Consider the following 15480-nt stretch of genomic DNA (forward strand, 5'->3'; position numbering starts at 1 on the left):
TACGAATAAACATTCAGGCACATCTCTTTTTGCTCTGGTTAAAATGATCCTTTATGATAAAAATCCCAGAAGTGTGACTCAAAATGTTATTATTTTTATGAATGTATTGTTTCCCTAACTTGATTATAAGCTTCTTGACCACATGAAGCCAGTCTTTAAACTACTGTGGTGGGCAGTTCCAGTGAACTAGGGTGGTCCCCGTGATCTTGCCTGCTGGTGTTCATGCCTCTCTGCAGTCCCCTCCCCACATGTGTGAGCAGGACCTGCAACTTGGTTTTAATCAACAGAATTCAGGAGAGGCGATAAGATGTACATGATTACTGTATAAGATTACATAAGGATGTGCCCCCGCAAAAAAACAAAACAAAACAAAAACACCCCCACAAAACATAATGTGTCACACCCCTATTGCTAGAGATACTCACACTCATTCTTTTTTTTTAAATATTTTTTTTATTTGTTTATTTATCTTTAGAGGGAAGGAGAGAGGGAGAGAAACATCAATGTATGGTTGCTTTTTGTGTGTCCCCTGCTGGGAGTTGGCCTGCAGGGAACCGACCTGCAACCCTGGCATGTGCCCTGACTGGGAATCGAACCAAGATCGTCTGGTTCGCAGGCCCGCGCTCAATCCACTGAGCTACACCAGCCAGGGCTTCACACTGCCATGAATCTTACAGTTGCAAGGAAATGAATTGTTCTACCATGAATCTTACAGTTGCAAGGAAATGAATTGTTCTACCAACAACCTGAAGGAGCTTGGAAGTGGATCCTTTGCTGACTGAGCCTCTGATGAGAAATCACCTGATTGACACCTTATTTATAGCTTGTGAGACCCAAAGCTGAGTCCCAGAGAAGCCTGGCCCTCACTCCCTGGGCTTTTTTTTTTTTTGGTAACTTTTTAGAGAAACATTGTTGTTGCCTTTTGCACACACCCTGACCAGGAAACAAACACACAACCCAAGCATGTGCCCTGACCACAAACTGAACCCCCAACCTTTTGATGCATGGGACGATGCTACAAACAACTGAGCCATACTGGCCATGGCAGGCCCTGCCTCTTGACCCACAAAAACTGTGAGATGATAAATGTGTGACTTAAGCAGCTAAGTCTCTAGTATTTGTTACACAGCAATAGAAACCTAATATATCCTCTAGTATCCAGAACGTTGCCTTGTAAGAGAAAGCTTATTGATTTTGCAATGATTGTGACAATCTCAAATTTCACCCCTTATTCCATATAACCACCACTCTAATCAAACACATATGTGTTTGATAAGAATTACTGAGATGCTTAAACATGAGGTACTTAATTAAAAAATCAGTATAGCCTTACTATTTTAGAAAATTATAAGGAACTGCCTTCTGCTGGGTTTTTATGGTTCCAAGTCTACTGCTATAGCTATATTTTTCATTTGAATTTGAAAGCTGTAAAACGAGTCATAGCCTCAAACTGTCATATTTTAGATGAGAATAGCCTTCAGCTCTTTACACATTTGTTAAAGAGATGTGAAGAGCAATTATTCAGTAAAAGACAAATTTTCATCTTACTGATTTAGCTTTGCATCTTTTTTCCATTTTCCTGTCATAAGAAGACTTGAAAGAAAAAGAGGGAAATCAAGCATCTATCCTATCTTTCCTATACTAACTACATTTCAGGCTAACTAAACAGAAGATGAGATAGCATTTTTCATAAATGTATTCCAGCTGATAGAAAAGAAATGATAGATTTAGAATATCACTACGTTGCATCCATTACTAAGTTAATGGATATGGGCACTGATCATCAATAGTTGCTAACATCACAGAAAGAAAGATGACTAAACACTGTGTACCTCCTCAATGGAAGAACCTAACTCAACTAGCAATTTATAGGAAATATAGAGGACAGAGAATCTATAAAACAACACAGGGTTGCAATCAGTAGAATCTAAGCTGTGGAGAATATTACATAGGACAATCTGATTTTCAATTTTGTTAACAAATAAATTGCAAAGGAAAAGAAAGGGAACCTATAAACAAAAGACTTAGACACATCAAATAATCACAACTTAGAATCTCAATTAAAAAAATTATATTGGTTATTGAAGAGTCCTTATCTTTTAGAGATACAAACTGAAATATGAAATGATACAATGTCTGGGATGTGCTTCAAAATAGTACAGGAAGGGAGTTGAAAACAAGATTGGCTGTGAGTTAGTAATTGTTGAATCTGGGTGATGAGTATACAGGGGCTCATTACAACTGTTGTCTATTTTTGTTATCTGTTTAAAACTGTTCATAGTAAAATGGTGTTTTTTTTTAAGAGTGATTAAACATTTAACACAAAAGAATAAATTCACAGAAAAAACACTAGGACTCTGATATCCCTCTGCTGTTTGCCATACTCTTTTTCTCTGCAGTACCAACTAGTTTTTTCTTCTAGAAAGCTTCAGAAGATAATTTTTCTTTTTATGTAGTTAACTGTCTTTCTGAGGAAATAAGTTTGATCCTTGGTCTCCTGCCATAGAATTATATTTAGATTTTTCCAACAAAATTTTTTGTGACCTAAAAAGAATATCATTTGAGCATTTAGACAAAAAACAGGGCCAAGTTCACCCTGGCTGGTGTAGCTCAGTGGATTGAGCAAGGGCCTGCAAACCACACGATCACGGTTCGATTCCCAGTCAGGGCACATGCCTGGGTTGCAGGCCGGTTCCCTGCAGGCCAACTCCCAGCAGGGGATGCACTAAAGGCAACCATACATTGATGTTTCTCTACCGCTCTCCTTCCCCTCTAAAGATAAATAAATAAATTAAAAAAAAACAAAACAAAACAGGGCCAAGTTCAAAGGATTCCAAAAACAAAGCAGGGAAAAAAGGACATAAGTAAATAATTCATTTTTTTTTGGCTATCTCTTTGGTCACTGGCAAAGAGACTAATGAGAATAGGCTGAACCTAATAGAAATAAGGATGTGGGAAAGCAATAGCAACAAAAATAGAAATTATGTCTTTGGTGCTGGTTTGATAATATAAAATCAGTCAGCTCAGCATGCTTACTAGCATTACATACAAATTCTGGTAAAAGCAAAAAGGATGGTCACAAGTTTTGCTGGGAACAAATGATCTAGATACACCAACACAGAGTTCAGAACAATGGGGAATGTAAAAGCGAGCTGCAAGAGTTATATATGATATGATACTATTTTGGTAGCATTTAAAATACTAGCCAATAGTACTACAGATTGCTTATGAATACACACACATATATATAAAAGTATTAAACACAGGACAATGTCATACTAAATTACAGGCTACCTTCTTTTTTTTTAGTATATTTTACTGATTATGCTATTATAGTTGTTCATTTTTTTTCCTCCCCTTTATCCCCCTCTGCCCTGCACCCCCATTCCCTCCAGCATACCCCTCCCCCTTAGTTCATGTTCATGGGTCATACATATACGTTCTTTGGCTTCTTCATTTTCTACAGTATTCTTAACCTCCCACTATCTATTTTCTACCTATCATGTATGCTTCTTATTCCCTGTACCTTTTCCCTCCATTCTCCCCCTCCCCCTCCCCACTGATAACCCTTCATGTGATCTCCATTTCTATGATTCTGTTCCTGTTCTAGTTGTTTACTTAGGTTTTTTTTTTTAGGTTCAGTTGTTGACATTTTGAGATGGTTGTCATTTTACTGTTCATAGTTTTTATCTTCTTTTTCTTAGATAAATCCCTTTAACATTTCATATAATAAAAGCTTGGTGACAAACTCCTTTAACTTGACCTTATCTGGGAAGTACTTTATGCCCTTCCATTTTAAATGACAGCTTTGTAGGATAGAGTAATCTAGGTTGTAGGTCCTTGCTTTCCATGACTTCAAATACTTCTTTCCAGCCCCTTCTTGCCTGTAAGGTTTCTTTTGAGAAATCAGCTGATAGTCTTATGGGAATTCCTTTGTAGGTAACTGTCTCCTTTTCTCTTGCTGCTTTTCAGATTTTTTCCCTATCTTTAGTCTTGGGTGATGTAAGTATGATGTGTCTTGGTGTGTTTCCCCTCAGATCCAACTTCTTTGAGGCTCTCCGAGCTTCCTGGACTTGAATGTCTAGTTCCTTCACTAGATTGGGGAAACTTTCCTTATTTTTTCAAATAAGTTTTCAATTTGTTGCTCTTCCTCTTCTGCTTCTGGCACCCCTATGATTCAGATGTTGGAAAGCTTAAAGTTGCCCCAGAGGCTCCTAAGCCTCTCCTCAGTTTTTTGAATTTTTGTTTCTGTATTCTGTTCCAGTTGAATGTTTATTTCTTCCTTCTGGTCCAAACCACTGATCTGAGTCCTGGTTTCCTTCCCTTCACTGTTGGTTTCCTGTATATCTTGCTTTATTTCACTCTGTGTAGACTGCACTTCTTCCTCTATTGTGGGACCCACCTCAAAAGTTTTGTGAGCATCTGGATTTCCAGTGTTTTGAACTCTACATCTGATAGGCTGGCTATCTCCTCGTTGCTTAGTTCTTTTTCTGGAGTTTGATCTGCTTTCATTTGGGCCATATTTCTTTGTCTTGGCGTACCTGCTACATTGTAAGGGGTAAAGCCTTAGGTATTTGCAAGGGCACGGCTACCCACTTCACTGTGTTGTGGCACTGTATGTGGGGGAGGGGTCAGAAAGGGAACAATTCTGTTTGCTTGGTTCTCACCGTGCTTTCAGTCACTTCCACTGCTACCCACAAGTGCATTTGCCCTTTCAGGTACTGATTCCCAGGTGGGTGGGTAAGTTCTAGGATCCCATGGCCCCCTCCAATGGACCCTCCCATGAAACTGGGAGTTTCCCTCGCTGCCGCAACCCCTGCAGATTTTTATAGCCAGAGGTTTTGAGGCTTTAGCTTCCGGCACTGGAACCCTGGTTTGTGCAGTCTGTCTCACTCCCTAGTTGTTCCTTTCAGCTTATCTGCATGCCAATGTGGGATATCCCAGTCTGCCATCCGCTGCCTTGCCTGCCCTTGTCCATCAGCTGCAGCCTTGCTGGGGATCCTCACTGTCTTGGCTTCCTGTCTCCACACCTCCTACCAGTCTGGGTGAATGTTTCTTTAACTCCTTGGTTGTCAGATTTCCAGACAGTTTGATTTTCTGGCAGTTCTGGCTGCTTTTTTTTTCTTTGGTTGTTATCCTTCTTTTGGTTGTGCAAGGAAGCGAAGCATATCTACCTACGCCTCCATCTTGGTCATAAGTTTATATGATCTACGGGCTACCTTCTGAGTACAGGAATAGGAGTGGTAGTGAGATGGGACTTTACCATTATCTAAAAATAATATTCCTTGTTATTAAATCTTTGTTTCCTAAGTTCTCTGGCACAGGAAAAATGACAGTTATCTTTTTTGTTGTTAATTCTGGGTGGCAGAAAATGGGTGTTTGTTATACTATTACTCTTTGTCCTTTTCAGTATTTTGAAATATCTTCCTTGCCCCTAAAACAACATAGAAGAAACTTGTGGAAGACACTGTGTTCCTGCAGCAGCTGGGAACACAGTTTGGCTTACATTTTCACACAGCTGACATGCTCTCCAGTTTTTGCTTTCATGTCCCATCTCCTAATCTAAGCTCTTTAGTCCTTATACTAGGTTCAGTGTTTTCCACAACACTAGTAGAGTGCTGTGTACCAAATGGGCTAAAATAAGCACTTAAAAATTGAGATCACTCTTATGCTGTTTTCTCAAATTTTCTACGGAAAACTCAGCAGATGCTGTACAACTTTGAATATTATGGCAGATTTACTTATTAGCCTCTTTATTTAAACAAAAGAGTGATAAATTTAAAAATGCTATGCTAAATTCACAGTTCTCTTCTTTTACCTGTGATATGTCCATTGTGCTCCTTAAGTTCATGAGCTTTCACCCACTGGCTCCCATTCTTCTTATAAATGTGGACTTCATGATTATTGGGGCTAAGGGCAATCTCTAGAGAGCAAAGTCAATAGTTAACACTTGAAACTGTTACACAGAAAAGGGACATATTATAGTTGGCATTTAAAAAACAGATTGAAGAAACAGAAAAGTTGCTTTTTAAAAAATGGTTCTCAATATTCACCCCCGAAGAATTCCTTTTATTAATTTTACCTCTACTTGGACCCCATATTTTAAAATGTTTTATAGAAAAGCTAAAAAAAATTCATTCAATCAGAGACATATACAACTGGCAATTAAAGATTCTAACCAGTAAGAAATAAACATCATTGCTATACTTAGCTGATATACAGTTGACTCTTGAACAACACAGGTTTGAATTATGTACGTCCAGTTATATGAGCATTCCCCCCCCCCCAATAAATACAGTCACCCTCCATATCCACAAGTTTCACATCCATGGATTCAACTGACTGCTGACTAAAAACTATTTTTCATCTGCAGATGTGGAGGGCTGATGGTATGCATTGTTCCATACCCTTTTAGATAAAGGACTTAAGCATCCTTGGATTTTGGTATCCAAGGTGGGTACTGGAACCCCCTCCCCTCCCATACCAAGGGTTAACTGAAGTTACGTCTTTGGGGGTCAAAACTTACACATGAATTTTCAATTGCATTGGCAGGGGGGTCAGTGTCCCAACCCCTGCATTGTTCAAGGGGCAACTGTACTTTTAGCCCATAGTAAAGATATTTGACATTTTAGCTCCTCTGTACAACATTACTTATAATAACAATTTATTTTCTGTTAGATTTTCAGAAATGCTGAAAATAGATCATAGGCTCTCATTACTGCTATCACAGAGCCATGTTGGTACCACCACAGTTTGTCAAAAAAACTTGATTCTGCTGATAAATTATATCAAAGCTTTCCTTTAATAAAGTCAATATAAATCACAAAATAAAATTCTGTTTTCAAGAGAAATCTCTTGGACCAATCCAAAATATTAATATATGTATCTATATATGTATATGACAAATTTTTAAATATATTTGGATATTTTTCCTTTGTAAGTTGATCCATTAAAAATTATTTCTTAAAATTAAAATTAGGATCTATGACCAAAATTTTAGGTTAATCTTTTAATAGTTTCCCCATCTATTATGTTACCTACCCACCCCTCCTTAGGAAAGCTACTGTTTTATGGATGAACTGTGGAACTAGATAAACGTCTAGCTCTAAAATCCTAAGACTTTCAATGCTTTCTGGAAAATAGTTATATATTTCCAAGATGCATACAGAGATTTCAAAAGTCAAATCCAAAGTTAAACCTGGAAAACACTGTAAATTTCACATTATAATGTAGCATAACAAAAAATCTGAATATATTGAGTTTATTAAGTAGTTTAAATGAGGGCAATAACAACTTGCATTCTTATTAAAAATTGGAAGTATTTCAAAAACCTATTTTTAGATGGGAAAGTGGAGATACATATAGGAAACTCAACTAGGAAGCTCTGAATTCATCTTGCATGTAACATATTTTCCAATACCCAATATAGAGGCTCATATCTAGATTTTCACTTGACAATATCCTGGTGTGTACTGTTTATGTACCAAAGATTTAAAAATATGAGAAACATGTCTGAACTATCTTTTAAAAACATAGTGACTTGCCCTGGCCAGTATAGCTCAGTGGATTGAGCACAGGCCTGTGAAGCAAAGGTCTGCCAGTTCAATTCCCCGTCAGGGCACATGCCTGGGTTGCAGGCCAGGTCCCCAGTAGGGGACACATGAGAGGCAACCACACATTGATGTTTCTCTCCCACTCTCTCTAAAAATAAATAAATATAATATTTTTAAAAAGATAGTGACTCTACAGATTCAAAATCTCACCTGGCTTCTTTGCAGAAATTAATAAATTGATCCTAACATCCCTATGGGATTGCAAGAGATCCAGAAGAGCCAAAACAATTGAGAAAGAAGTATAAAGTTGAAATTTATACTTCCCAACTTCAAAACTTACTACATAAGACTCTACATAGGAGAGCTCTACTTACTACATAAGGCTCTACTACATAGGAAGCAAGACAGTGTGGTTCTAGCATTAGGATAAATATAAAGATCAATGGAACAAAATCGAGAGTCCAATAAACTTACACTCAATTGACTATCAACAAGGGTAACAAGATAATTGCATGGGGACAGAATAGTCTTTAACAAATGGTGCTGGGACAACTGTCTGTCTATATGCAAAAGGATGAATGAAGTTGGGTTCCTACCTTACATCATATATAAAAATTAACACAAGTGGATCCAAGACCTAAATGTAAGAGCTAAAACTATGAAGCTCTTACAAGGAAACATAGGTATACATCTTTGTGACCTCGAGTTAGGCAATGGTTTATTAGATATAAAAGTAAATGTATAAACAACAACAAAAAAATTGGATAATTTCAAAATTAAACACTTTGTGCTTCAAAGAACACTATCGAAAAAGTGGAGACATTCTACAGAATAGGAGATTCTGCAAATCATATATCTGGTAAGGAACTTGTATCCAGAACATATAAATATAATAAAGATTATATATTAAAAAAAAAGAACCTTACAACTTAACAATAAAAAGACAACCCAATTTTTAAAATGGGCAAAGGATGTGAATATACATTTCTCCAAAGAAGACATACAAAAAGCCAATAAGAGGGTGTATTATTTTATACCCACTAGGATAATAATGGGTATAGGGCTATAATCAAAAACAGATAATAACAAGTGTTGATAAGGATGTAGAGAAACTGGAACCCTCTACTAATGAGAATGTAAATTGTTGTGGCCCTTTGGAAAATAGTTTGGCAGTTTCTCAAAGTGTTCAATATAATTACCATATAACCCAGCAATTCAACTCCTGAGAATACACTCAAGAGAAGCGAAAACATATGTCAACACAAAAACTTGTATGTGATGGGGAGCATAGGGGGGTGGGCTGGGATGGGAGTTAGGGACGGAAAACTATACTTGAACAATAATTAAATTTTTAAAAAATCAATAAGAAAATAGAGGACCTATCAACCAATTAAAAACAACAACAACAACAACAAACTTGTATGTGAATGTTCATATTTCCAATATTCACAACAGCAAAAAAGTACAAACAACCCAAATATCCACTAACTGATAAATAAACAAAATGAGGTTATGTCTATACAATATTATTCAGCCATAAAAAGGAGTAAAACTACAACATGAATGAACTTTAAAAACATTATGCTCAGTGAAAGAAGCCAGATGCAAAAAGCCACACATTTTATGATCCCGTTTATACAAAATGTCCAGAATAGGCAAATCCATGAAGACAGAAAGTAGATTAGTAGTTGCCTCTGACTGGAAGTTTTGAGGAAAACTGAAGTGACCACTAATGGGTATCACTTTTTAGAGTGATAAAAATATTCTGAAACTAGACAGTGACGATTGTTGTATAACTCTGTGAATATACAAAAAAAAAATCACTTAATTGTATACTTTAAAAAAAAAAGTGAATTTTGTTAGGTGAACTGTATCTTAATAAAGCTATTCTTTTAAAAAAATGAACATAATTCAAACTTTTAAAATAGCTCATGGGTCTGACACTACACTTGTTTCTAGATTTTTTTATACCTCTTCCTTATCATACTATCTGTCACTCTGACAACTATACCTAGTTCTAAGAGTCTTCTCCATCCGTTTCTAGTTTGCTGGCGCTAGACAACTAAAACTCAAGCTTGTTATGAGTAACAGAGTAAATACTAGTTACTACTGCTTTTAGTACCTCAAGAATAAACCATATTCTCTGAAACAGCTTATTTCTAGGTCCTAAAATTCTGACTAAATGCTGGGTTAGTGTGGTATTGCAGAAACCATTGCAGATACTGGATTCTTAGGGCAATGAAAGATGTCTCTGATGTAAACTGTCTATTAGTAGTATAGAAAAAGAAGTGGACAAGTAGCCAGAAGGCTTGGGTACTAACAACGGCTCTGACATTAATTAGGTGTATAACCACTGGAAAGTCCTCCTAATATTCTAGGCCTTGGTTTGTTTGTTGTTTTAAAGATTTTGTTTAATCATTTTTAGAGAGAGGGGAAGGGAAGAGATACATCAGTGTGTGGTTGCCTCTCACACACCCCCTACTGGGGACCTGGCCCACAACCCAGGCATGTGCCCTGACTGGAAATTGAACTGGTAACCCTTTGGTTTGCAGGCCGGCACTCAACCCACTGAGCTGCACCAGCCAAGGCTACATAAAATTTCTTGTACCATAATATGTTAAAAAATACATGCTAAAATTCCTTTATAATACAAAAAAAGTATTTAAATATAGATAAAAAATTGAGTTAAAGAATTAAAACAAAAGATTTCCCCCTGAAAGTTTGAGCCAAAAATGTGGTTGCATATCATACACGGCAAAATACAGTATGCAATCTTAAAAGTGCCTACATCTAAAAGTATCATAAGTACTAAAATAAAGGTGCAAAATTAATAGCATACTTACGGGTACGATCCCTGTTCCAGGCATGACAGGTGATTGGCTCAAGTAAAAATTGATGCAGGGACATTATTCTTAGTGTTTTCAAAGGACAGAAATCTACAATGAGCAACAAAAAGCACTTAATATAGCAGGCAACCAATATTTAAGTTATCTGGGGATCTTGAAAGGTTTGGGGATAAATAAAACATTACTTTCCTATAATAGCCCAATCAATCTCAATGTCAAAACTTAATTATTTAAATACAACTAGCATTCTAACCATCAATATATAATTTATTCTGTCAAGGGTCAGCAAGGGACTCTAAAACCATGGGTTAAAGATTGCTGGGTACAGGACATTCACAGTTTCAAGTGTTTATCCTACAGATCACTTATTAATTAAAAAGGGAAAGACAGCCCTGGCTGGTGTAGCTCAGTGGATTGAATGTGGGCCTGTGAACCACACGATCCCGGTTCGATTCCCAGTCAGGGCACATGCCTGGGTTGCAGGCCAGTTCCCAGCAGGGGACTCACGAAAGGCAACCATACATTGATAGTTCTCTCCTTCCCTTCCCCTCTAAAGATAAATAAATAAAATCTTTTTTAAAAATAGGGAAAGACATACCTTCACAATAAAAAAAATCTGGCAGTCACCACCTTAACTGAGTGATCAAATTCTGTATCATAAATAGTGCAACAATATAATCTGAGGGGCCTCCTTATGGGAGGCAACATGAAGTGTACATCATCATTTACAAGTAGTGACCACTTAATTTATCAACTTTTAAGAGAGCAAAAAGGGGCACTATTAATAATTATGCTGTGACAATAGGTCACAGGACTATCCTGAAGTAAACTGGTAACATGGCCAACCTAGGTATGAAGTATTTATGCCAAACATATTTAAATCCAGACAAGATCCAGACCCAATTTCCAGTTTATAGGAAATATGGGAATTAAAGAACACAAAGGGAAATAAACAATTAAAACCATAATATATGCCATACTATAAAACAATTGGCCTGGACTATTCAAAAAAAGGCAAGTTGGGGGCAGGGACTGTAGATTAAAATAACTACGAAGATCAATTTTCCTATATGAACTTTGATTGTAATCTGTATTTTCTTTATTTTTTAAGATTTTATTTATTTATTTTTAGAGAGATGGGAAGGGAAGGAGAAAGGCAGAGAAATATCAATGTGAGAGAGAAACACTGATTGGTTGCCTCTACACCCAGGTACATGACTTCACTGGTAATCAAACTGGCGAACTTTTGGTTCACAGGCTGGCACTCATTCCACTGAGCCACAGCAGCCAGGACTGTAGTCTGTATTTATAAAATGGCCATACAAGATACATTCTGTACAGTAGGGAAAATTTATATTTGGGCTGCATATTACATAACACTATGGAATTATTTTTAATTTCTTAACTATGATGGTTTGCACTTAGGTAGGAGAATGTCCTAACTCTTAGGAGATAAAGATGATGAAGTGTTTAGGGGTGAAACATCATGATGTCATCTATAACTTCTTTCAGTCCTTCAGAACAAAGAAATATAAAAGAGCAAATGTGGCAAAATGTTAACTGGTAAGTCCAGGCTAAGAGTATATAAGCATTTGTTATATTACTCTTTAAACTTTGAAAGCAGGAATCTGTGAAACATCATTGACTTAAAAAATCAAATAAAATTCTCTACTTTATAGGCACCCAAATCTATATCCATTGAAAAAGCAATCATTACCGGAAATAGGAGAAAATTTTTCAAAAACACCCCGTTTTATCATTTCTAAGAGGCACTCTCACAACTCCCTGAAGTTTCAATACACTTAAGTACAAGTCATGTTAACCTAGGGTGGAGACTGAAATGTGAGACAGGAATCTGATGTAAGCAGGAAATGAATGGAAGGGCCACCAGAACGTTGTGAAGTGAACAAAGTTCAGCAGACAAAGCAGAAGTCAACCTTAGTGGAAAGCAGGAAAAATGTTTCTGCTAATTGTTCTAAAAGGAATCCAAAGGTCAAAGGGAGATAAGTGAATAAAACATCTGATATCTTGAACTAGCCAAGACATGTCAGTGTTTCACATTTTATCCTAAGGGTGAAGATGTTTAGGTCATTAATTTTTTACTTTTGCATGTTCTAGAAAGCAAACTGAAACTCACAAAGAAAAAGACTGACTGAAAAATTTTAAAAATTTTAAATAAATTCAAATGAGACGGATAATTTGTAGTTTTTTAAAATAAACTTTCAGACTTGATGCATGATTATCTTTGATATCAGATACTTACCCACCACAACAGGTTTTGCTTACAGTAAATCAACATGTAATGTCACAAATATCTCCTTAATCAAAAGCAATTTAGTTCAAAAGCCACACTTTATAAGTTCATTTGTTAAACTGAAACAAAATTGGTCTGTAAATAAATAATTCAATGTGAAATCTATATGCAATAAAAGCACATATTTCATGTACACATAAAAGAGGAGAGCTGCAGACAAAGGCTTTCTCATTCTTCAGTTTTACAGGCAATGTGACAAAGCCTTAAAAAGAGGCAAACATTTACACAATGGCATAATTATTTCTAAAACTACATTTCTAATTTTGTTATTATTCAAGCTCCATATTTGGACACACACTCACACCTATAATTCTTTCATAGTCATGTGGCTATTTTAAGTCTGTAGGCCAAAACAACACTCATATTTTTGTCAAAAATGTAAGACACTCAGTAAACACAGCCTGTATTCATGAAACTCAGTGAATGAGTAACACCAGCAGCTTGATTCTCGTACCAAAAAGATACTCTCTGTCATAGAGTGATAATTATAATTTCTAAACTGTGATTAATATTTATGTGAAATCTGAAAACCTTTGTTTTAATGAGGGTAGAGAGGAAAAAAGGGACAAAACGTTGACATTAAATTTAACAAGCTTCTACTAATGACCTTTTATTGTCCAGCACAGAGAGAAAGAGAGATGATTTATAGCATAGCATGATTCCAGGAATTCTCCCTCTCTTCAAACTCCTTTCTTTACCTATCACTTTGAGTACAAAGTCATTCTGATGCTTGGTTTGCCATGGGCTCTGGAGCCATGGGAACCCTGGTTTGAAGGTTTGGCTTTGACATACACTAGCTATAAGACCTTGGGAAAGTCACTTAATAAATCTCACTAAATAAGTGAGATTAAAGTCTCACTAAATAAGTCACTAAATCTCACTTTTTTTTCTTTAAAATGGTTGTATCAGACATATCACTGACATCTCAAAGCTGTTTGTATGAGGACTAAATGAAATAACATGTGAAGGAATGTGGTACAAAGCCTAACTCAAAACAGATGCTCAATAAGTTAGACCCCTCTCTTCCTTTGACCAGGCACTTTTGAATCATCCCAAGAAGTTACACCAGTTAATATCCTCTGAAGTACGCTCCAGTTGGTATCTATCTTCTGAACTTGGCCCTGGAGCTTGAAAGTATTTGTACAAGTGGAAATTTCAGTTCCCTGTTTAGAGTCAGTTTTCAAGGCTGTGATTCACCCTGTTTCTAATTGCTCTCATTACCCAACCTGGCAATATCAGGTACTCCAATAAGGTCACCACACCCTCCACAAGTTCAGAGACAGGTTCCAACTCCTGGCACCTGCCTCACCAGCAGAGCATTCTGAACTTCTTCATGCAGAATTTGTTTCAGCATAGGATTAGTCAACCAATAGATCAAAATACTGCCACTCTCTGTCCAAGCAGTTTTAATTTTTCCAAGATGATCCCCTCCTTAAATTGTGATAAGTAGATCTATTAATCTCAGAAATTCTCTAAATTCTTTCTGTTAGGAAAGAATTCTGTTAGGAAAGAATTTAGACCCACTCCCTAACAGGGCAAAACCACCCTCCTGACATTCTCTCTTTTGTTTTTACATACCTGAAAAAACCAGTGCCTGCATGAAACCAAAAGGTTAGATAAAATTGATTAAGAGGACAAATTTACGCAATGAGTTGGGATAGATAAAAGAAGGCTCCAAAGTCATGGTATGAGAACAGATGGCTTTATAATCAGAGTCTAGGCCACATTTTTTTAAGTGCCTACCATGTTCCCAGCAGTGTACTAAATACCAGATTGGGGCCAAAAATATAAGTCAATCTGACACTTTTCTGGTCTTCAAGTGAGGAGAGAGGGCGGTTTAGGAGAGGAAGCGAAGATAAATATGCAGAGAATGCCCAGAAGCAGTAATAATAGCTAATATTTATAGCTGATAGTTTCTGCCCCAGAGCACCTACTAATTCTCCAGAAAGCCCTAAGATGTTTTTACTGCAATCTTCCCAGGGTCATCCAAATGAAATGGTGGTGCCAGGATTAGGATTTTGGCAGTTTGTCTGGAGGATTGAAATGTGACAGGTGCTGCTACATCAAAGGTCCACGGAGACAATATGATTAATTTTGACTTAGGGGACAGCGGCACTTGAGAAGGGGAATCTTAAGGAACTCGGGAAAAGGTTTTCCTCGAGTTTAGAAGGGTCCCCAATAAATGAAGGATTGAGGGCTGCCCTAGATAGAAGTCAAATGTTCACAAACGCTGTGTGCAGGGACCTATTCCTGAGGCTAAAGAAAGAAACGAAAGGTCTCTTGTGACTCCCAATTAGGATGAGATTATTCTATTTACCAGTTTTACAAACTGATAAATGGCCACAACAGAGGTGCATACAGGGCTATGGAAGCGCGGGAGAAGGAGCCGTTAATTCTGGCAATAGAGGACTCTTGGCACTAGAAAATTTTGAGAGAAACGATCTTTATGGGGACTCAGGGGCTCGGCGGGTCCTAGAGAGTGAGGCTCCCCCGCCCCTTAGGAGGCCAGCCAGGGGGACCCGGCCCCCACTCAGCCTCTGGGCCCCGCGGCCTAAGCCCTTGCCTCAACGTCACTGCAGGTTCAAGTCCAGACCCACAGGGTCAGAAGCTCGCTCCTACTTCCCCTTACCTGAGTTCGGGGTGGTGTGGAACGGCTCGGAGCGGAGAATTCGCGGACTCTGGTCAGTCGACGCGAACAGGCTCCGGCTGGTGTTGGCGGAGGACCCAAGCCCAGAGGGAGCGGCTGACAGATTCCGGAAATGGTCAC

At 37.5% G+C, this 15480-nt stretch overlaps 1 protein-coding gene across 1 annotated transcript in view; it reads right to left on the bottom strand.

Moving 5' to 3' along the window:
- ARPC1A (actin related protein 2/3 complex subunit 1A) overlaps nt 1–15480 on the bottom strand; it is a 34020-nt gene extending 18540 nt beyond the window's left edge. The window contains exons 1-3 of the mRNA XM_037028409.1: nt 15343–15480; nt 10397–10489; nt 5819–5923 (exon numbers count right to left, since the gene is read on the bottom strand). Of these exons, the coding sequence (XP_036884304.1) occupies nt 5819–5923; nt 10397–10460 (169 nt within the window). The 5' untranslated portion in view covers nt 10461–10489; nt 15343–15480. The remainder of the gene's footprint in view (nt 1–5818; nt 5924–10396; nt 10490–15342) is intronic.

Source organism: Sturnira hondurensis, unplaced genomic scaffold (assembly GCF_014824575.4).
Source record: "Sturnira hondurensis isolate 20B ecotype Veracruz unplaced genomic scaffold, ASM1482457v3 Scaffold0001509, whole genome shotgun sequence".
Lineage (NCBI taxonomy): Eukaryota > Metazoa > Chordata > Mammalia > Chiroptera > Phyllostomidae > Sturnira > Sturnira hondurensis.